A 23,122-nucleotide genomic window follows, 5' to 3' on the forward strand; every position below is an offset into this window, starting at 1 on the left:
CATACATAGCCGTGACAAATGATGATGATGATGACCCCGACCTGTTGGAACATGAAGACTTTGTGTGATTAATGATGGTGTGATAGAAACTGTACAACAAGATGTTACATACTGATATCTCACTTGAAAGTTATACTGACAACAGGAGGGAATGTCAATGGAAAATTGTACTTAGTAGTCAGTATAAGCTTTTAATGATATAAGTTTGCATATGATAGAATACTGTATGTTGACCTTTTGATGACTTAGACTGTTGTCCACTACAAGACTGTTTTATAAATTCTTTCTCACAGCGATAATAGCTGAACAAGCAGGAAGAGGAGAGCTGGACACTCTTATCTGACGCTCCCTAACGAGAAGAGAGGCCGCGTCTTTCTGTATCCCACAACACACATGCATACACCTGAACCACTCTTATCTTCACTCCCTACGCACTAACTTTCCTCTGCCTATGAATAGACGTATTCACTGTTGTATTATTTTTGTATATAAATAAAGACAAGTGCAAGAACAGAGCGCGCATCACAGGGCCCCCACTCTGGTGTGAGCGTTCTGTGACCGCCCTTGTATACAAGTGAAAACCACAGCGTCTGTGTGTGTTTCTACCCTTAGACTCTTAGCTGAAGAAGTGTCTTTAGAGTAAATCTCTTGACACTCAGAAACTTGGGTTTTATATTTGATAGTTCAATGTCTCTTGAGAAACACTCTAAACTACTTGTCCAGAACTGTTTTTATCACCTAAGAAACATCTCTAAACTCAGACTACTGGTGTCAAAGGCAGAACTTGAGATGATTCTTCATGCTTTTCTCTCTTCTCGTTTGGATTATTGTAACGGTCTTTTTACTTGTCTCAACAAATCAGCTCTGGATCGCCTTCAGTCTGTACAGAATCCCAGGGGAAGAATTTTAACTTTAAGAGGTCACACATTAATCCAGTTTTGGCTTCTCTTCATTGGTTGCCAGTAAATTTTAGGGTTCATTGTAAAATTTTGGTTGTAACCTTTAGAGCTCTGTACGGTGAAGCTCCCCAGTATATCTCTGACCTGTTGAAACCTCATGCTTCATCCCGAGCACTTAGGTCGTCAGGTCAGAGGTTACTGGTGGTACCACGTACTAGGTTCAAACACGTGGGGTTCGGGCTTTACAGGCACCAAGGCTGTGGAACTCCCTGCCGTTGTCTTTACGCTGTCTAGACTCCATTGACTCCTTTAAAAAGCAGCTGAAGACATTTTTATACAAACAAGCTTTTAATTAATTTTTTCACTGTTTTATATTATTTTATTTGTATTTCTGATTTTATTGTGAAGCACTTTGTGATTTTTATCTGTGAAATGTGCTGTATAAATACATTTTACTTACTAATAGTCCGAAGACCACTATCAGTGGATCTAAGGATCAGCTTTGGAGAGTAGGGCTGAAAGTGAGTAGTTTTGATTTGTCAGCTGGTGTCTGTTGGGTCACTTTTGTTTTTATTTTATTTTTATTTTTTATTCATTTTCTGACCTTTGACCTGTATTTAAAGCACTGACCTTTGACTTTCACCTTTCTCTTCAGCAGGATGTTTCTCTCGCTGTCGTAGACGATGCAGGTGTAGATACCTGTGTTTGCATCTGTGGGGTATTTCAGGGTCAGATTAAGGTCTTTAGATGTCAGCAGGTCTTTATTCATCTCTGTTCGATCTTTATAGATCTTGTCCTGTTCTTCAGGCTGGTCAGAGCCATTCTGATACATGTGGTCCTTCGTGTTGTACGTGTTTGTCCCTAACATTTTTAACAAAGGGGGAAATGCAGGACGTACTCCATCAACTCACAAATGCGGGAATTCTGATGAACCAAGAGAAAGAGAGAGGAACTGAAAAGAATCCGAACGATGAGCTGTTTTGATTTCAGGGAAAGTGTCCAACCAGACTACAAGGGGCACATGGCCAAGAGCGCTGGGGGTTACGCGGATATCTGTTCAGGGTTGGAAAATTGCGTGAATTTAGCAGTGGGAACATTGTAAACACAAACAAGTTGGGTTTTTTTTAGTGAAGCAGCACCTTAAGTGAGTGCGCTATCCAGGAAACTCAGTCAGTTGAGTGGGCTAGTCGGCAGGTTTTTAGTAGAGATGGCACAATACCACTTTTTTATGTCATATCATAAATTTGGGTATCTGTCGATATCGATATGAATCAGAAATATATATTTTAATGTCTTCCTGCATTTTGTACAAGTTCATAGTTCATCCTAATCTTTTCATTTAAACTTTTATCAGAACTTTAAATCTAAGTATTCAAAGTTATGTTCAAAAAGTAATTTAAAATGCAATTTTATCCAAAAAAGAAGTGCAATATCAGCACAAAATAATGTTTACATTCAATAACTTAAAAAAACAAGTGGTACAGTGAACCCTTTTATACTTAACGCTTAACATAAATAGACATCCAAGCCACAGAACTGTTTAGCCTGCAACACTGCGTTTTGCAAAGTAAAACTTGAGTCAGACTTAGCAATGACAACACAGAGATGTCTAACCTCCATAAATCGGTTGTTAGGCTTAGCGCGGGAATCCTTTACAAAATTCAGTGATGAACTTACACACTTGCTTTACTTCTCTAGGATAGCTTGGTCAGAGATTAAATCCCGGTTTGGCAGCACGCTCTATCACATGACGCATACTGCTCCCACTGCCAAGGTTACTACCTGGGTTACGCCATGTCGCAAGTGTTGTCAGGTGCTTTTATGATATTTAATGGATTAATTGCATTTTTTTATTTCTCTCCGATATCCGATCCAGTAATTTAGGTCAGGATGAGACCGATACCAATACTGGGCAGGATAGAACAGCACAAAGAAGTGTGTGTGATGTTTCGGTGTATGTACCTTAATCTCTAACAATACTAGTGATGACAGTTCTTTGACAGAAACAGTTACTGAACTGGGAAACATGACTTGATGGATTTGATGATAAAGCAGAGAAACATTTCTCACACTGAATGGCTTACTTCCTGGTTTTGTTGCTGACCTTTGACCTGCAGCTCTATATCTGTCACTTAGTTCTTCATTACATTCATACACTGATTATGGCTTCAGTGTTGGAAGATGTCAACTCAATGTCACTGGTAAGATGATTATAATTGCTATTTTTATCTTTATTTAAATAAACAAGAAGTGAATGATGGGTGTTAAGAAATGTATTATTTTGTACATGGCAATAAACATGAGTTAAAGTCCACATGGTCCTGGGACTGACAGCAGCAGCTCTGTTTGTCTGCTGGCATTATTTTTGTTTTACAAAGGAAAAAAATCTCTCACTGTAACGTCTGTTTTATTGCCAGAAAATAAATTATATACAAGGTAATGAAGCCACATATAGGGGAAGTTATATAGATATGTGGATAGATACAGTGTTGACAATGACTGTTGACAGTGTTACAACTACTCGCACTTTCAATTCAGTTTCCACCCACATGTAAGCTACAAGATCTACAAAACACTGCTTTTGCTTATTATTACTTTCTTTTGGTTGTGTGAAGGGAACCTGCAAAGTAAGAATTTCATTGCTGGTGTACATGACAATAAACTTCTTGAATCTTGAACACTTTATTGATCTGAGGTGGGAAATAGTTCTGTTTTGGATGATCAGTTGAATTATGAAAGCTAAAAAATGTAAACATTGGAAATATAAACAAAATAAGTCAAAATAAGCCAAATAAAGTGAAATCATAAATTAAATATTTCAAAGTTAAAATAACACCACGAGGAGATTAAGACTCATCATGAAGATCGATCACTCCCCAGAGTGGGACACAAGCTCTGAGGACTGTGGTTCACGCCATCATCTTCTGATTGGTCAGCAATCAAGGTGAGTGTGTGACAGTTCATGTAATCAAAGTTGGGCTAATAGTCAGGTCTCTCTCCTGACACATAAGATTGATGCGGATGAAAGCTTTACCCTTGAAATACACAAAAACTTTACAAAGGATGTAAACATATTACAGTGATTATCACACCAAACATTAAATGAAACAAACCCCAAAACCAGAGTTTCTCTCAAAAAAATCAAATTTATCAACACACAGAAAATAATAGTCATTAAATAATAATTCATGTAGTTCATTGCTCGTGTTTGGTTAAATTCAGTTCAAAAAATAAATAAATACAAAGTGGAGAATAATCCAGTCTGTGTTTTATCGTCAATCCAGAGAAAATAGTAAAAAAAACCAAACAAACAAAAAAAAACGTTACGTTGTTTTTTCCTCTGTTCCTCCTCTGAACACAGTGTACAGTTTATCCTGATATAAACAGTTTCATTTTATTGTTTTATATAAACATTGCAACACATTAACAGATGAAGTCCTTTTTCATTTATTTAGAAAAACAGCTGATTTTAAATTCAATTGGACAATATTTAAACTGACAAAGGTTTAAAGTTAATTACACACATATATACATGGAAGAAGTAAACACCTTATACACTGACACTGTCTCAGTGTTTCATATGCAACAAGTCAACAAGAAAAAATCCCACTGTTTACATCTTAGTTCTGTTTTCTTCACCTTCCCTTTTCTGTTACAATTCAGGATTGTATTTTTATACATAGACCCCCCCACCTCCCCCCTTCCAAAAACAAAATAAAAATCCATCTCTGAGATTGTTTCTGATCAGTCGAGAAATATGTCTGTGAAGGTTCTCAGGTCAACCAGGTGCTTATGAATCCAGAACTATCTGGATCAACTGTTGAGAAAACTGGTCACATGGTGGTTATATTGCCTTTTCCCAGGAATTACTTTTACTGAATTGTTACTGAATTTGCATAACAAAAGAGAGAAACACAAAATATATAGTTATGCAATGTAAAAAATTAAAGAAGCCCAAACTCAAAATATTTAAAGCCTGCAGCTCTCCTCCTCACAAAGCCCAACAACGTCTAAAATGTCTTAATTTTCTGTTCCAAAGATTTTTTCCATCAGGCTAAACACCATTAAAATGTGTATAATGGAACAAATACAGTGTTTGATTATGATGCAACAGATTTTAAAGCAAAGTGGGTATTTAAACTGTAACATATTAGTAGAAAACTGATAACTGCTCTTGAAAAATAGGCACCTCAGACAATAAGATGATAACAGACATTTTTTCAGGAAAAAAAAACTAATATATGTACAATGTATGAGACAATTTATCTGACAGATTTAACATTTACAATAGCTAAGTGAGAAAAAGTATGAAACACCACAGTAAGTCCATTATTCTGAGTCAGCACAGAGGTGGATACTAGAGTCAGGCTTCACTCTAAACCCAGCATATACAGGTTCAGTGAAGGTGGTGTTGAAGGTGTGCAGGTGGATCAGTTTGTCAGAGGAGACACTGTAAAAGGACACAGTTCCTGCAGAACAGTCCACATACACTGCTACTTTGTGAGAAACAGCTGAGGGGAGAAGAGGAATAGCTCTTCCAATGTAATCATGATTTCCATAGTAACCTATATGATCACGACAGTAGAGACTCCAGGATTGGTAAGTCCTTCCAAACCTGCTTTCATCCTCTTCTCCTTTCCTTCTGATTCCTCCGTAAGCTACAGCAACATGAACCTCTCCTCTCCACTCAACCTCCCAGTAACAGCGACCACTCAGACTGTTAGTACACAGCAGCTGAGGCCACTTATCAAACCTATGATCATGATCAGGATACAGCTGGTCTTCTTTCACATGTGTCACCTCCTTCTTGTCGTCAGACAGCTTGAGGTTCCTGTGTGCTGTGGTTGGATCCAGCGTCAGATCACAGAAATCTAAAAGGGCCAATAAGACACAGTGCATAACCGTTTAACTCTAACAACTCATTAGCAAATGATTAATTGGAGCCAATGTGTAACAGTAAATGTGGTCCTCATATTTTGTGTCTTTATTTATGTGGTCTGAAGCTTAAACATTCGAGGATGCAGGCAGTGTGATGATGAGTGTAAATGAGAAAAAGAAAAAATTCGTCTTAAAAACAAAATTATCAACAATAATTATTTGAAAGGGAAGTGAATTAATAGAAGCATACAGGCTTTGCATTTACATTCACTTCACATGCATTAACGTCTAAGGTGCACCATCAACACTAAACACAAACATGAAAGCGATGTTATGTGATTTGGTGATTTTCATTTTATGTGCACATTGAAATGTGTGTAAATATGTTGCTGGGCAACCAGGAGTGCCACAGTTGTTTTACATCGATTTCTACATGGTGAAAATATCTCCTGTGGTGATTCTAGATTGAAATGGTCGCATTTTATTTTTCCACACATCCCCACATTCTCTATATGATGATAGGAGAAGCAGTGATACTGTTGTGGATTTTTATGACATATATATCATACACTGGACATATACTCACATATACACTATGTAATCATATATACATGATTAGGACCAATAAGTAACCTTTGATTGTATTATGGCCAATGTTAACTAGTCCAAACAAAGGGTTAAATAAACTTGGCCCCGCTGAGCTGCACCTGGAAGCCTCTCCGCTGCCAGAAAGTGATGAAGCACCCATCTCTATCCCATGAAAGTAAACAAACTTGCCCGCCTATGAGTGCACCTGGGACACTTTTGCCCGTCTCCGGTTGCCAAATTGTGAAAAACCCTTCTTTAACGGGTATAGCAGCCCACCCTGGCAGCAAACCCAACTTAGCTGTCAGGAAGATTAATTGTCTTTGCTGTATGTTTGATATCTCTATTTTTCCGGAGTATTGGTCATAAAACTGTCATAAAGGACCCGATAAAAATGATTGATGTTGGGAACAGTGCTCGGAGAGTTATGGAGCAGTGCCAGAAGGTTATGTAAGACAAGTGTCGGAGATTTAAGAAGAAAAAAGTGCAAAATTGACAATTGACTGGGGAAAAGTATTGACAAACATATTATATCGATAATTGGGGTTAATGTTGACATTTGTGGAGTTGAGAAAATACGTATTAGTCTAATTTTTGATATTGAACAAGGAAAAAGCAATGAATGGAAAAATACCCAACATCAGGAGGAGGGGTCCCTGACCCTACATAAAGAGGAGGGTCGAGATGTCCCGGGCTGCAGTGTATTAAACTCTATTCCAAGAATTCTATTCTTTTCCAAAGCCTGAAAAGCTGGCCTTCCACATCATTGGCTTACCATATTGGCCTAAAAGTTTGCGGCCACAATACATGAGATGATGGGACTTCATTTAACAGTATTACAGTATTTTTAATAAGGTGATGGGTAAAAATAATCCTCTATGTAGTTTAGTGTTAACACAGCCAAATTTTTACATTTGCCTGTGAGTGGAAAACAGGTCATCATCACAATCAGTCAGTATCACCAGTGCATTTAAATTATGTTCTTCATCCCAGTACATTAGCTAATGCTAGTTAACACAGATGAATTACAACCTGACTCATGAAGCCAAATTTTGTTTGAAGTAGATCAATAATTTAATCTAAACTCCCTCCCTCTCTGGTAACTTTTATTTTGCACCAAACATTATAAACTAATCATGAGGTTGGTGCTGTTACAGCTCGTCCTCTATCCAATTTTACTGCAGGCAAAATTATTTCTGAATGGAAAATTCTACTTGACTATGTGGTCTCATTTCTTCACCAGATAATTAAGAAATGGTTTAACTGGTTTTCACATTAGTTTATCATCAATAAGAACCAATGTGCAAAACTTTGTGATGTTTTAAGATTGTATCAAAAATGAGTTTTAGTTGTGGAATTTAATTAAAATTCATAATTAAAGATAATTAGCAGAGATGCATAAAAAATGTGACAAAATGTAGAACACAGTGCAGCATGATGTACAGCTAATAAATCAAAAACACACTTACATTTTCTTAGACCTGGTCTCATCCACTGGTCTCCTTGAGGCTCCACACTGAAATAAGCACATTATCATTTCGTGCAAAAACATGGCCTTTATATTCTCTGATTCATCTTTTCTAGAGAAATTATCTTGTGCTTTATTTGATCTCACAATAAAGTGAAAATGATCATACTTTCTCATTTACTCATTTAAGGTTTTATTTTTGTTTTTATGTATCAACTCAGTTAGAAAAATTATTTGGTCTGTATCAGGTGAAGTGTATAAAAGATGTAAAAAGCCAAAATCCTGTATAAAGAACACTCTGTATAAAACAGTGCACCCCGTAGGATCGCCTCAACAATGAGTAGTAATTGAATAACTTAAGAAGAATCATTTACAGAAGAAGTCTTGTGTTTTTCACATGACTATATCTGAACTGCATGAAATAGCAAGTGCAGATATAGTAAGACAATCTGACCCAAAACACTGGCAAGGTATAACAATAAATGTGGTAAGGGAAAAATGAAACAAAAGTGTAATGTGATGTCATGATGGATTTTTGGAGTTTGGAGTTTTGGGATGTTTGGGTTTTTCTGGTTTTGTACTTTTGATTATTCTTGGTTTCATGATTATATATTCTCTATTGGTTTCATACTTTCTTGTAGCAGCATTTCTTGGTTTCAGTCTGGTTTATTTTCTGCCTCCCTGTGTTTCTGTCACTACAATGTGTTTGTTCATTGTTATAATCACATAGGTTTTAAGCTATTTGAGTCTGAGTCAGCTTCTGTCTTTGTCATTGTTGTTCCAGTATTGGTGGGAAATACCCTCAAAGTCTGGTTGGCTTTCAAGGTTTCTGGGAGTGTGTGACATCCAGTTTATCCTACACACCGTCAAACAAAGCTAGAAGCTGGTGAAGAATTAACTTTTATTTCCAATTTTTTCAAAAATAAATATTTAAAAACATTTATTAATTTTTGTGGGCTAATTCTGACCACTCACAACAAATCTGAGCAAACATGTCATTCTGTGCAACCTCTACACCATTAAATAAACTTTCCTTAACTTTATTTACCACCTGTACTACTGTGGATGACAGATATTTTGAAATGGCCACGAGCTTTTACTCAGTCTGAGTCTGTGGTTTTGGTTCCAGTGAACCTGCACATCTTTCTCCTGTTGTTTATGAGATGTTTCCACCAGAAGTGTCAGTGGGAATAACAGAGCAGGAGGCATCAGAGCAGCATGAGCATCATGGAAAGTCTTTATAGTTCATTCATCGTCATGTAAATATGCTGAGGATCAGTGATGGGAATAACAGCTTTAAAAGTAATGACATTACTAACGGTGTTACTTTTTTCAGTAACAAGTAATCTAACTAATTCCTATTTCTATTGTTGCAACACCGTTACAGTTACTAACAAGAAAATGCAGCGTGTTTGGAGTGTGTAGTTAGTGTGTTGTCTTGCATAGTTAGTTTGTAGTGTAGTTGATAGTTTTGTATTGTGTGTCAGAACAATGAGGCGACTGCTGAATGTCACAGGTGCTGCCAAAAAGCCACCAAAGGCAGATTACAATGTAAACAATTTCTATTTGCATTTAAAGTTATGAGATATGATTCATTAAACATGTTTGTGGTTATTACAATAAAAAATATACGTTTTTTCTACTCTCCTGATTTTATGTTTTTTGTGTGATTTTAGATTAATTGTGTTAATACAATATGCCAAAATAAAAAAATAAAAATATAGTAAATTCAGACATGTGAGGTTGTGCAGAAAAGAATGATACCAAACAAGGCAAGACAAACAGTTTTTTAAGGTGAAATGTGGAGGGAAAATCAAAAGTAGTCAGAAATGGCCAGTTACACTCTGGACCCCAGAGGGTTAAACATTTTTTTAAGTAACACAATAGTTACCTTTCCTAGTAATTAGTTACTTTTCTAATATTGTAACTCAGTTACTAACTTGTGGAAGTAACTAGGAACTATAACTAATTACTTTTTCAAAGCCCAACACTGCTGAGGATATTGTGTGTTCAAAGTCAGCTATCCAGGTGTGTGGTGACTTCACTTAGAGAACACTGTGTCGAGCTTGTCTCCTGCTTCTACAATCTAACACAGATATCTTTGTATTTATTTTAACCATGACTTTAATTCCTTCTGAGTATACTGTGACTGTATGGTTGTAAATATACATTGATTTTTTTGTTTATTTAAATTGGCAAAAAGAGTCGAATGTCACCCTGTCAAAGTTAATTGCCTGTCCAGTTCATTCAGACTGCTGCTGACACTGACATGGACCTGGGGCTTCGATCCAACGTTTGTGTTTGGACTCTAAGTTCTGACTGATCTTTATTATTCTCAGATTTTTATAACTGAGAGTTTTGATGGTAGGTGTGTTTGATTTAGTGCTCCTGGGTTTCTTCATTACTTATTATGAAATTATGCTTTTTCTGCTTTTCGTGTTCCTGGTTATAGTAATTGCTCATTTTGATTCCTGGAGTTTCAGATTGTTCCCAGCTTTCCCTGTGTCACTCCATGAGTCTCTGTCTCCATGTTTATCTACCTTTCTGTCTCTGTCAAGTTCATGTGTCTCTGTCACAGTCTCGGTATCCTGTTATTTCCTGTTTTATTTTGACAGTTCCTCGTCTCATGTGTGTCACGTTCAGTTTTGCTTCCCCAGTCTCATGAATTAATTTCTGTTCAGCTGCGTTTCCCGGGTGTGCCCACTCGGCCCTAATATCCATCTCACTCTGCTCTGTGTTGCCCTCGTGGTTCATGTAATCTCTGTTAGCCTGCTTGGTATCAGTTAATGTTGTTCGTGATATTGTTTTTGTTTGGTTGCTTTGGTTATTTCCAGCCTCATTAGAGCTACAGAGTCCTGCATGCAGGGTCCACTCATGTCCTGTTCATATGACAGAGTGAGGATGAAATCAATTGATGCTGATTTTTAGTAAAAGTTTCATAACATTTTCAGAAAAACTAAAAATAGAAGTCAGAGCTGACTAAAAACAGGGAGGTGCAGCTCTGACTGTGTGGAGCACGATGTGCTGTGACGTGGGTGTTTTGAGCCACACTTTAAAGAAGTGTTTTAAAACATCTGTAATTAGGAAGATCGACACAGTCTTGAAGCGTCAGTATCGAGGGTCCCATCCTTATGTATTTGTTACATTCTCCTTCAAGCTGTGTATCCTTCCTTGTGTGCCCACAGATGGGCTTTTAACTGCGATTGGTTCTGAGTCACAGCTGCCCATTTAACTGGACATACAGACTGTATTACTGGCAATCAGGTCAGTGGTTACTTTACAATATGCTGGAGAAAAAAAATATTTTTAGCTTTATTTCCTCTTTTCCTACCAGAGTATGTCCAGTTTCACATGTGGATCCTCTTTTTGAGCAGACAAAAGCTTAATTCCGGTGTCTGCTGGGTGATTATAGCTCAAGTCCAACTCTTTCAAATAGGAGGGATTGGAGAGCAGAGCTGTGGCCAGAGAGGTGAAGCCTGTTCCTGTGATCCGACAGCCTGACAGCCTTCAAACACATACAACATGTCACATCATTGTAAGGAAATGCTCTGAATTTGATGATGTACATGCAGTCGAATTAACAGATTCTGATTTCAGTTAAAGTTGTTACAAAAACAAACAAACTGGCTTTTCTTCACTCAGTTAAAAGAAGAACAGAAAGCATTGACTTTCTGTTCTTTTTTGCTATGATAGACAATCATAAATAAAGTTATATTTTTCTGATTGATGAAGTGTGTGTGTTTCACTTTCTACTCTACTGTTCTCTTTCAGAGCTTACACCACAACAGAAACAACATCTTAAAATCTATAAAATAATGACAGTTGTTGTGAAATATCCAAATCTCCTGAAACAAAGAGTCAACTAACCTGAGAGTTTCCAGCGCACACTGTGGACTCCCAAGTCCAACACAAAGCAGCTTCACTCCTGAGTCCTGAAGGTTGTTGTTACTCATGTCCAGCTCTCTCAGTCTGGAGGACTGGGAACTTAGAATTGAGGAAAGAGCTTCACAGCTTCTCTCTGTGAGGTTACAGCCACTCAACCTAGAAACATATCAATATATCAGTGAACTTTCCAAACTCTAATAAATAAACACTTTTACGCAGTCTCTTGCCAGGACTAAACTGGATACTAAGGCTGGGTTTTGATTATCAGTGTATCGATTAAAGTCGATTCTAGCTTGGATAACGTGATATCGATTCATTAAAATCCTGAATCGATTTTAAAATATAAATTTATTTCTCACGAAATGCCAGAATCTCAGGTTAAACAGTTCACACTTCATGTACAGCTCTCTCTCTCTCTCTCTCTCTCTCTCTCAGTGTACTTCAAGAACAATTTCCCATCTAAGAATCTGTGTTTTATCCCCATTCAAATCGAATCGAATCTAATTGAATCGAATCAAATCGAATCGAATCGTGGATCGAATAGATTCGGGACCTTGTGAATCGGAATCAAATTGATTCTAGAAATCAGTGATGATACCCAGCCCTACTGGATACTTACTGGGCTTTCTTACAGGCTTTGACCACTGGCAGAAGCTGCAGAAGAGCATCTTCTGAAGCTGAGTATTTCCTCAAGTCAAACACATCCACGCCTGTTTTTGATGACAGTAGGATAAAGACCAGAGCTGACCACTGAGCAGGAGAGAGAATAACTTTAGACAGATGTCCTAAACTCAGGTGATGTTGGATCTCCTTCACTATAGAATCATCATTCAATTCATTCAAACAGTGGAAAAGATTGATGCTCTTCTCTGGAGAGAGAGTGCCATTCATTTTTTCTTTAATGTATTTGACTGTTTCCTGATTTATCTGTGAGCTGATTCCTGTTTGTGTGTGCAGGCCTTGTAGGAGGTCCCAACTGGCTGGTATTGAAAGACCCAGGAAGAAGCGAAGAAACAAGTCCAGATGTCCATTTGGACTCTTCAAGGCCTTGTCCACAGCACTGTGGTAGAAGTTTTGTATTAAAGACTCTCCAGTCTGCACTGATGCCATTTGTTCCATTTCCAGCCGGTTGATACCAGAGTTGGTGAAGGTCAGATGGACATAAAGAGCAGCTAAAAACTCCTGAATGCTCAGATGGACAAAACAGTAAACCTTATTTTGGTACACTCCTCCCTCCTCTTTAAAGATCTGTGTGAACACTCCTGAGTACTCTGAGGCCTCTCTGACATTAATGCCACACTCTGTCAGGTCTGATTCACAGAAGATCAGGTTTCCTTTCTGCAGCTGCTCAAACGCCAGTTTCCCCAGTGCTTCAATCATTTTCCTGCTCGCTGGACTCCAAAGAGGATCTGTCTCAGCTCTTCCATCATACCTGATGTTCTTCAGTTTGGTCTGAACCACCAGGAAGTGAATGTACATCTCAGTCAGGGTCTTGGGCAGCTTTCCTCCAGCCTGTTTGGTTTTTAACAAACTCTCTAAAACTGTAGCAGTGATCCAGCAGAAGATTGGGATGTGACACATGATGTGGAGGCTTCGTGATGTCTTGATGTGAGAGATTATGGTGTTGGCCTCTTCCTTGTCTCTGAGTCTCTTCCTGAAGTACTCTTCCTTCTTTGGGTCAGTGAACCCTCTGACCTCTGTCACCATGTCTATATACTTAGCAGGGATCTGATTGGTTGCTGCAGGTCGTGTGGTTATCCAGATGTGAGCGGAAGGAAGCAACTTTCCACTGATGAGGTTTGTCAGCAGAACATCCACTGATGTGGACTCTGTGACATCAGTGAGGATCTCAGTGATGTGGAAGTTCAGAGGAAGTCGACACTCATCCAGGCCATCAAAGATGAACACAACTTTGAACTTTTTAAAGTTAAAGATTCCTGCTTCTTTGATCTCAGTAAAGAAGTGATGAATAAATCCCACTAAGCTGAACTTTTTATCCTTCAGTAAATTCAGCTCTCTGAATGGGAAAGGAAAAATGAACTGGACGTCCTGGTTGGTCTTGTCTTCAGCCCAGTCCAAAGTGAACTTTTGTGTCAGGAATGTTTTCCCGATGCCAGCCACGCCTTTGGTCAGAACTGTTCTGATTGGTTTGTCTCTTTCAGTTGAGACTTTAAAGATGTTTTCACACCTGATTGCTGTTTCTGGTCTGTTTGGTTTCCAGGAAAACATTTCAATCTGTCTGACCTCATGTTCAGTGTTGACCTCTCCGATCCCTCCCTCTGTGATGCAGAGCTCTGTGTAGATCTCATTTAGAGTGATCGGGGTTCCTGGTTTAGCGATCCCCTCAAACACACACTGGAACTTCTTCTTTAGGTTACATTTAATCGTATTCTCACAAAGTGGATCAGGATTTTCTACAGAAAAGCACCAGAAACATCAGTGTTATGATTATAGAAAATATGACAATTTCATTCATGTAAAGAACGAATTTATGAAGAGAAATCCTCTTACTGCTCTGCAGACAGTCAGCCAGCTCCTCCTGTTTCATTATTCTCAGGAGGTTAACTGCAAGTTTCCGAAATGCATCTCTGCTGCTCCTTCTCTGCTTCTCTTCCTCACTGTCAAACACCTCCTCTTCATCCCTCTGACACTCCGAATAATCTGGATTCAGATCATTCTGCATCTTCTTTAGCTCGTTCTTCACAAACGTGATAATGTTGTGCTCTAGCATCTGGAAAATAAATGACAAAATTCATGAAAATCAGATCTTCAAAGTAAAAATAATTTTTCACAGATTTGTTTTATGTTTGTTTTGAATTTGAAAAAAAATGTTAAAATATATGCAAGTAACACGTTAAAATAAAACTCCTGTCAGAGAAAAAAATATAATTCAAAAATGTTATCGTTGTATAACATTTCTGAATATTTTTTTTGTGGATTGTCATTTTGGTTCTTATTGATATAAAAACAGTGATTATTAACATTGAACTGAAAAAATGTGATAAATAAATACATGTATTTATGATGTATACGAAAAGCCTGCTTTGATCCATCAATTTTAAGTAATTTTATCATCACATGATGCTTTTTATTCACAATTTTAGGGGGAACAATCTTTTGCCTCTCAATTCATTGATGATATAAACAAAAACTCAGATCTTTGGAAAATTTAAATCAGTGTTTCGCTCACATCGTAATCCTGAGACTCCTTTCATCAAGGTCTCAAATGATCTGCTGCTCATTAGCTCAGTTTGTGATACAGTGAATCAAAGTAGTTTAATCATTTCCTCGTCCTTCTGCACATATTTTGTTTAATTGCCCTTATTGCTTCTGTTCTTTATCAGCAGTTTGAAACTTAGTTTTAAAAATGCTTTTTAAATAAAAAAGCAAGTGAAAATATTTCACTTTTGAATTATTTGTGGAAATTTGGCATAATTTTATGATGAATATTGAACTGTGCAAAATTAAAATAATTACAAACAGAGGTTGGTGTACATGTACAAACCTTAAATACTGAGTCCAGATCAGTTTGATGCTGCTGGTCATGCTGAAGACTCTCCTGACCGTCTCTGTGGAGACACCATGATGAAATCAGAACTATTTTGCACATAAATGCAAGCTAAATATTTCTTCTTCTACTGTTTGGGGATCATCCTGATTAAAAAAGTGCTACTGTGCTGTCACAAACCTATTATGTTAATTTTTAGACTTATTTATTTATTCATTTATTGGACTCCACTAGTCCAAAATCAGCAGGTCAGTGATGGTTCTGTACTTGAGTGTGTTCTTGTAATGACCATATTATGGAAATGCCCTGTACATTTCATCATCATAAATGATGGGCGATCGTGGGACAAGAGTTAGGAGTTCGCGTTGTAATCGGAAGGTTGCCGGTTTGAGCCCCGGCGGTCAGAGGGCCCGGTGGCACCAGTGTCCGGCAGCCTCGCCTCTGTCAGTGCTCCCCAGGGTGGCTGTGGCTACAATGTAGCTTGCCATCACCTGTGTGTGAATGTGTGTGTGAATGGGTGGATGACTGGATATGTAAAGCGCTTTGGGGTCCTTAGGGACTAGAAAAGCGCTATATAAATACAGGCCATTTACCATAAAGATGAAAAAGAATTTAAAGAAGAAGAAGAAAAAAATCAGATTTGTTGTGTTGAAGTGTTTTATTGAGAATGTGGCTTTTTCGTCTTTAAAATACCTGCAGCAAAGAAGAGCATCTTAGAGCAGCAGCTGATTTTTTTTTCTGAGCAATTAAAAATACACTTAAAAGAAAATCATATGATGACACTTTGAATCCGCTTACACTAGGATACATCTGTGGTCTTCAGTTGAAGATGATGAACTACAAAAGATCATCTTACAACATCCTAATGGATTTTGTCATGTTATTTCATGCAGATCATATAAAAAAAGAAACACTGGTTATATTCCACTGGGAATATAAAGGAAGAATTGAAACTCTTTAACTTAATATTTAGAGAATTCCAGCAGCTCGTGGTTTTCGCCACCACACAGACAGCTGTGGATCACTTCACCTTTCTAAGCAAAACTGGCACCCACAGTATGGAGCTGACACATTCCTTCTGATTACTACATAAATTATAATCAGCATGATGGCCAATGCAGGGAATGCAGGGCTTTTATGATGTCAAGCCCAATGTAGTACACAGGTACAAGGTAACTTACTTCTCAGCAGGAGCGGGTTTTGTTCCTTTAAAGTTAAAGATGAAAAACTTTGATTGATCACTCTTCAAAGACACACAGCTGGGTCCAGGTTCAGATTTAGGGGCATCTGGTGCCTCAGTGATCCTGAGCAGAGAAAAAGACCATCAGGCAGAGGAATTACATTTTTAGCCTTCAGACAACGAGAAGTACTGGATAAACTTAGAGCTAGTCACAGTAGTAATATTACAGTAAGGCTAAAATCTTTGATGCTCTTTACAATGAAAGACTTTGTTCACTTTAGTCTGTGTGTTTATTCAGCTGTCTTTACTTCTTTTTATAAACACAGTTTCTTCCCTCAGGCTGTTACTCAACACTGTGAAAAAACAGACTGATATATGAATCATTTCATGAGTACATTAATCTAATTAACTTGTATAGATTTTATGCAACTTATTTTTTCTTACTTACTGTGTGTGTGTGTGTGTATAAAGTTGGCCAAATAAAGTAAAAAATGTTCAAAAAATAAATAAATCACGGTTTAAGAGTCAGAATAGTTCATTATGTAAACATCCCCTTTTTTCACTTGAACTATGATCACACAGTGTATTCTCCATTTTGCGCCAAAACCTGTTTTGACTTTTCAACAACAGGTGTTTAAATCCACAGCATGAACACAGCAAAAAAACCCAAAAAAACAATACAATTAAATTAAAAATAATGATGATAAATTACTTCACATGTGGTAAACCAAACCTTCTCACTGATTACTAATAGAGTTTTAGACATGTTTATCACTCTTACTTCACATCAGGAGACAGTTTCCTGCTTTTAAAGTCAGAGCAGTCTTCCTGTGGATTGGTTCTCTTCCTCATTGTTACAGAGCTGAGTCCGGGTTGATGTTCAGGAGGGTCTGGTCTGAGGAGTGAGGAAAGGAATTGGGAAGGGTAATATATCCACCATTTTTACTCTCCAAGTGGAACATATGCTGGACAAACTTTGCAGGGTTAAACTGAATTAACAAAGAGACCAGATGATGCTGGTAAGCAGATTTGTTGTAGAGAGTTACTGCATGTAGCATGAAATCATTTCTCTATTTGTTCTTTAAGCAGTGAAGATAATGTTAGGTTTTGAGAGGGATACCTTTCCATGTTGGTAAAAACCTGCAGTCGCCTGATGGAAGAGAAAAGTGAGAATAAAACAGATTATAATTTAGCTTTTTTCTGTTTATTGATGATGATGATGGTGGTGGTGAAGCTCTTATTTGTCACTTGCAGCTGCCTTCAGCGAAATAGGACCTCTTCCGACCAAACATACATTACACAAACGTTACATCGGGAGACAGGTGAGAACAGGTAGCGTATAAGAAAATAATGAAATGTGCAAAAATAGGGGAGTGCAGGAGAGAAAGACTGAGCTCCTATGAGATCAATATAAGAACAGAAAACAAAAACTCCTTAGCACAAAAAGCACATGAATCTTCACAGCATAACACCATGAAACACATCACAAGCAACAAGGGTGGATAAATGGGGTGAGAGTTTGCCAGTGTAGACAGCTGGCAAACAGCAAGGCTCTGCACTGGCACAGTCGATCCTCTGTCTGCATCGGAGGGGGTCAAGCATTGGAGGCATTCATTGAGATATTTGATAGCTAGAACGTGGTGATCTGTTTAAATATATTAATGCTTAATAATAATTATGATGTGATATGATAGATGATATTAAAAAAAAAACTGAAATAAAGTGAGCTTTTTTGTCTGACCATCAACAAGTCAACAAACAATCATTGTGATTATTAAGCTTTTTAAATAGAACAAAAATATAAAAACATACATAATTTAAATCAGATCAAAGGTTAACTTTTTCATCATGTTCCTGAACACTGTCTGTCTGCAGGTCTTTGCTGTCTGCACTGGGATAAGATCTGATTCTGTTCTTTCTCTATTAAGGTCTTGTCTTACTCCCTTACCCACTTTATGCTTCAGGAGTTTGAATCTGTATTTAAGTAAAAGTATTTTCCTGCTAAATATCATAAATCACATAACACACATTTTAGAAATTATCCTCTACTTCAGCTGTCTCAGCTTTTCTTTCATTCTTGTTTAACTCTCTAAAGTGTTACTTCCTCACACAGTCATTTTTAAAACAAATACAAAGAAAAATAATTCAAAGCTTGCCAAATGTCCACCATCACTGTGTTTTACTCTGCAGCTCACTTCCTTGTTTTTTCTCCTTGATGTTAATGATTTGAATATAGGTGCTCATTGTACCCGGCTGACACGCCCACACTGTCCAACTGGTTAAACAAGTTTTTAGTCTCACTGTTTTGTTCTGATGTTTTGCTGAATTTCCTGCCCCTGGCTACTGAATTTCTTCTATCAAGTGAAAGTTTTGAACAGCAAAACATAAATTATCCAGTTACTAAATGGAGTATAACATTTTAATCAAATAATAATTGTCTTAAGATCTGTAGGACTCTGCGTCCCGACAAAGTTTTGAATAACACATTTCACTACGAGAAATGATCCAGCCACCTGAATCAAAAACATGATAAATTACACAGAGAGCTCATCACCCAGAGGCATTAACATTATGTCAAAGCACATAAAACCATCGTCTGCTCAAATGACTCATATCTGAAAACACAAAACACCAAATTCATGTTTCATATTTCACCTTTAGTCCTTCCAACGGAGTCTGTTCTGCCTGCAGTGGGAAACCTTCAGTCTCCTCAGTCCAGAAAAAGAGGTTCTCAAACGTTTTGTGGTCAGGAGCCTCTTTCAGAGGACAACATTATCCCATATAATCAGCTGATTTGGTCTTAGCTTCACATGATGATGTGTACTGACAGAAATATTTAACCATGTCACCAGATAGCTGGATGGTTACTAATTCATTTGTAACAGGACAGAAGACACAGAATTATAGTAAAGAAAAATAAAAGATACAATACATACGTCTGCCTTGTGTCACTTCTTTCACTCTGTGCCAGGTTTTATCAGTCATTAAGGAACCAAGTGTAGTTTCATATGCAAACACAGCTGTCACGCCTGGCTGCCTGGGATCAGGTTACATCAGCCAGTTTGTTCCTTTGTTTGTGTTCACTTCAGCTTCAGTTCAGTTTTCAGTAACTGCAAAGAAACACACAGTTATTATTTGGGGTGGTTTCATGAGTAATGTTTGAAGACAGCAGTAAAACGGGAGAAAAAAATTATTAATAATTATGTGTGTGTGTTGACCTTGAAACAAAAAATATGATCCTCTGTAATAGGAGCTAATGTGAGCCCATACTTACAATAAAAAGTACAAAGAGGAAGTTGTTCACAAAAACCAGTTGCCACAGATTCATTTACTTCCCCCAGGCTGTCACTCTGATGAACACTGTAAAAAAAAAAACCCCACTGATTTATCAATCATTTCATCCCTTAACTTTCTTTTGTTTTGTTTTTTGTTTGTCTTTTAAAACTGATTCAGTGGTAGTTTCGCTGCACTCCTTACACCAGTGCAATTTTCAAAGATGTCACTAGATGGTGCATAGCACTCAGGAAGAACCGAAAACTTGTCAGAGAGAAGTCCTGAAGTTAAATCCTGCGGTCGAGCTGAACACGAGTTTTTTGCATCTCTGTTTAACGGTTGGTGGAGTCTCATGTTTGTTCCTACAGTTTCACTTTCGTTCTTGTTTCAGTTCCAGCCTGAACTTTGAACTACATGATCACACAGTGTATTCTCCATTTTGTGCCAAAATATGTTTTGAGTTTTCAACAACAGGTGGTTAAATCCACTGTTTCCCCTGTTCACAGGGCCTGCCTGTGTTAGAGACTAAAACATGACACACATCACACTGTAGTGGGCTTTCACAACCAAACCTGACAGATCCTGGAATTATATTTTTATCTTCTGTGGACAGATAACTGATCAAAAAAGCAGACTTGAACAGACTCAGGACTGATGACTCTGATCTGTACCTGTGTGAGGTGAACACTGATCATGGCTTAAACTCTGCCAGCTGTAAACTTAGTATCACTAGTAAGTTGATTTTTTTATCTGTTACACTCACTGTATAGATAGTTCTTTTTTTAAAAAAAAAATCTTATTCATTTATTAATGTATTTATTGACTTTTACAGATTGTTTTGATGAAGTGCAAACAGGCCGCTGTTGCTGGATTAGCACTGGGATTATCAGCAGCTCTTCTGACGATACACGGCCTTATGTTGAATACCTCAGAGAGACAGCCAATAACAGTAGCAGGACACCTTCTGCAGGATGAACTTTCTATCACGATGAGTTAAAAGAGCTTCAACCACTAAACCCCTTAACAAACTCTTCAACATCTCTTTAGGTGTGGGTATGGGGTGACAGTGAGCCAGCGTACACAGCGCATCCAGTCCTGCAGCATATCTGCGCTGGTCCAGTCGACCTGCCATTTGCATTGGGAGGGGACACACTTAAAAAGTTAAACCCAGAGCAATATGAACATAATTTTATTTGAAATATGGTTTTTCTGGGTTTTTATTTCCTAAGTTGCTTCCTGACACCTGTCGCTTGTCATGTGTTTCTATGCTGTTCATGTGCTTTTTTGTGCTGAGGTGTTTTTCTGTTCTCAAACTGTTATCTCATTAGGAGTTTATTCTGGGTGGAGCTTTTTTTCTCCTCCTCTCACCTCATGTTGTGTATTATCATTGTTTTTCTTATCACCCTACCTCTCGGATCTGTCTCCCCAATTTGATGTTGTGTAGAGTGTGTTACGTCGGAGGGTTCCTTTGTTAGTGCGCATTAGCCAACCAGCATGCTGCCTGCTGTAACCCATAATTTCCTTCGTGATTAATAAAGTATTTCTGATTCTTTTACTTGGTGATCCAAAGCCTGGCAAATGAAGCATCTAGCCGCTAGCCGTGATAGATAACTCGACCATTGTACGAGCCCAGGGAGATGGAGTTTGGGATTTGGATGAGATGTCCATCCTCATCCCTCCGCAGATGAACTTTAAACTTCCGTACCCCATACCACAGGTTTAATAAGTGGATGTAGCACATCACATCACAATATCTTTTCAATTATAGTTCAATGTCTTTATTAGGAATTCTTCGTGTCCTAAACTTGAAGGCGAGTGTTGTCGTTTTAATTTGAAGAGATGGCTCTATAGTCCAGTCTTTCCATGTTGGGTGGCCAGAGTTTGAAAGGACAATTTCCATGAAACATCTAAGCGGGGCTTTCAGGAAAAACCACAGTTCAATGGCTCTTCTGTTTGGCGGGGGAGATGAAAGAGTAAATGTTGTGAGGATTCACCCAAGAGGACGAAATAGCAACTCCTCCGCAACGTACTCTGTTGTAGGGGATGGACCATACGGTAGTGCAATTCCTCCTGATCGGTGATTGGTCAAAACTTTTTTTTTGACACATTTAATTGATTATTTATTTATTTCACATTTTAATTAATTATTGCCACATTTAAATAATTATTTAATTGTGTATTTGATTAATTCATTTTGGCACACTTGACTCCTTCAGGTCTCACCATGAAATAATTTTATCTGTCAACCTCACCCATCAAACCCAGGGGGCGGGGTTAACGGTGATCGAGTCAAAACCATTGCTTTGGCCATTGTTTTTAGCACACAACAACCAGCATGTGAAAACTAACAGAACTGAACTTTGAAAAACCCTGTTTGTGTGTCACCAAATACAGTTTTAACATTTTTTTGCCGAGAATGTAGTGGTTTAATCTTCATATGTCTGGTCGGTTTATCAAGATACAGCCTCTTTGCAAAAGTGCTTCGATGATTTCGGAGATGCCTGCCCAGTCTCACGGCAAAGCGTGGGACAGACCCGCTCACCTCGCAAGCAATCGAGCTGTTATTACCGCCGACAAAGCGCAGGCCCCGGTACACAGCTGTAATAACCCCCGCTGACACTGACTTCATTTACTGAGGTTATCAGTAGCGGTATTAGATACAGGCGACACGGGCGGTTGCCCGGGGCGGCATCGTGGTGCGCCTGCTGCTTGCGGCACAGGGAGGGGAGGGCGAGGCAGCTGGGGATTCTCTGGCTGGCTGGAGCAGCTTCTAATAACCAACTCGCAAAATAAAACAAAATAAAAACAAACCAAGAAACACGAAAAGAGCAGACATCATGATACAGACTTATAATTTGCACCGATGTTTTTCCTCGGTGTGCCTGCTCGCTGCTGAAGTCAAAGTAAACTTTATTTGCACCTCCGCTACATACAGTCCAGTATATAGAGAGACAAGACGACGAGGCTCCAGTTACAGCAGTGCAAGTAAACAAACAATATATATAAGAAGATTAAGAAAATAAATATACACTTAGGACTGGGGGTAAAGGGATCAATAACAATTGAAAATTTATCATTTATATTTTCATGATTTAAAGTCTCACACACAACCCGTGGAAAGGGGAGGGAGACCTGCTGCTTCCAAATATTTCACATTTCATTCATAATGTTGTAAATCCAAGCCCATTATGTATTCATGATTTGAATCCTGGGTTGTGCAAAATCTCAGAAACAAACCCTACACAAAGTGAATCTGTGAACTAAAGTGTAGGTCTATTAGGTTATGTTGTGGTGATCCAAGAGTTGGGGGACGGGTGTTCATACTGGAGTGCAAAATTAAAACCAAGATGGACAAGAAAAGTTCAAAGCCATCAGGTGCTCAGTTTTTTTTAAAGAGAAAAGAAGAGGAGGAGAAACGAGCCAAAGATATCAGGTAAGCAGATGTG

At 38.1% G+C, this 23,122-nt stretch overlaps 1 protein-coding gene across 4 annotated transcripts in view; it reads right to left on the reverse strand.

Annotated features, from left to right (window-relative positions):
- The window catches only part of LOC102080650 (protein NLRC3-like), a 56,550-nt gene extending 37,046 nt beyond the window's left edge, over positions 1-19,504 (reverse strand). The window contains exons 1-12 of one of the 4 annotated variants that reach the window (XM_025904198.1): positions 19,340-19,504; positions 19,059-19,157; positions 17,524-17,553; positions 17,185-17,298; positions 16,405-16,527; positions 15,221-15,284; positions 14,227-14,446; positions 12,335-14,129; positions 11,698-11,871; positions 11,162-11,335; positions 7,832-7,878; positions 4,250-5,770 (exon numbers count right to left, since the gene is read on the reverse strand). In XM_025904198.1, the coding sequence (XP_025759983.1) occupies positions 5,229-5,770; positions 7,832-7,878; positions 11,162-11,335; positions 11,698-11,871; positions 12,335-14,129; positions 14,227-14,446; positions 15,221-15,284; positions 16,405-16,527; positions 17,185-17,298; positions 17,524-17,531 (3,261 nt within the window). In that variant the 5' untranslated portion in view covers positions 17,532-17,553; positions 19,059-19,157; positions 19,340-19,504 and the 3' untranslated portion in view covers positions 4,250-5,228. Of the gene's footprint in view, positions 1-4,249; positions 5,771-7,831; positions 7,879-11,161; positions 11,336-11,697; positions 11,872-12,334; positions 14,130-14,226; positions 14,447-15,220; positions 15,285-16,404; positions 16,528-17,184; positions 17,393-17,523; positions 17,554-19,058 lie in introns of those variants that run through there. The other 3 variants (XM_019357126.2, XM_025904200.1, XM_025904199.1) reach the window with 3 other exon arrangements.
- Positions 19,505-23,122: the final 3,618 nt, after the last annotated feature.

Source organism: Oreochromis niloticus, linkage group LG3, assembly GCF_001858045.2.
Source record: "Oreochromis niloticus isolate F11D_XX linkage group LG3, O_niloticus_UMD_NMBU, whole genome shotgun sequence".
In the NCBI taxonomy this organism is placed as follows: domain Eukaryota; kingdom Metazoa; phylum Chordata; class Actinopteri; order Cichliformes; family Cichlidae; genus Oreochromis; species Oreochromis niloticus.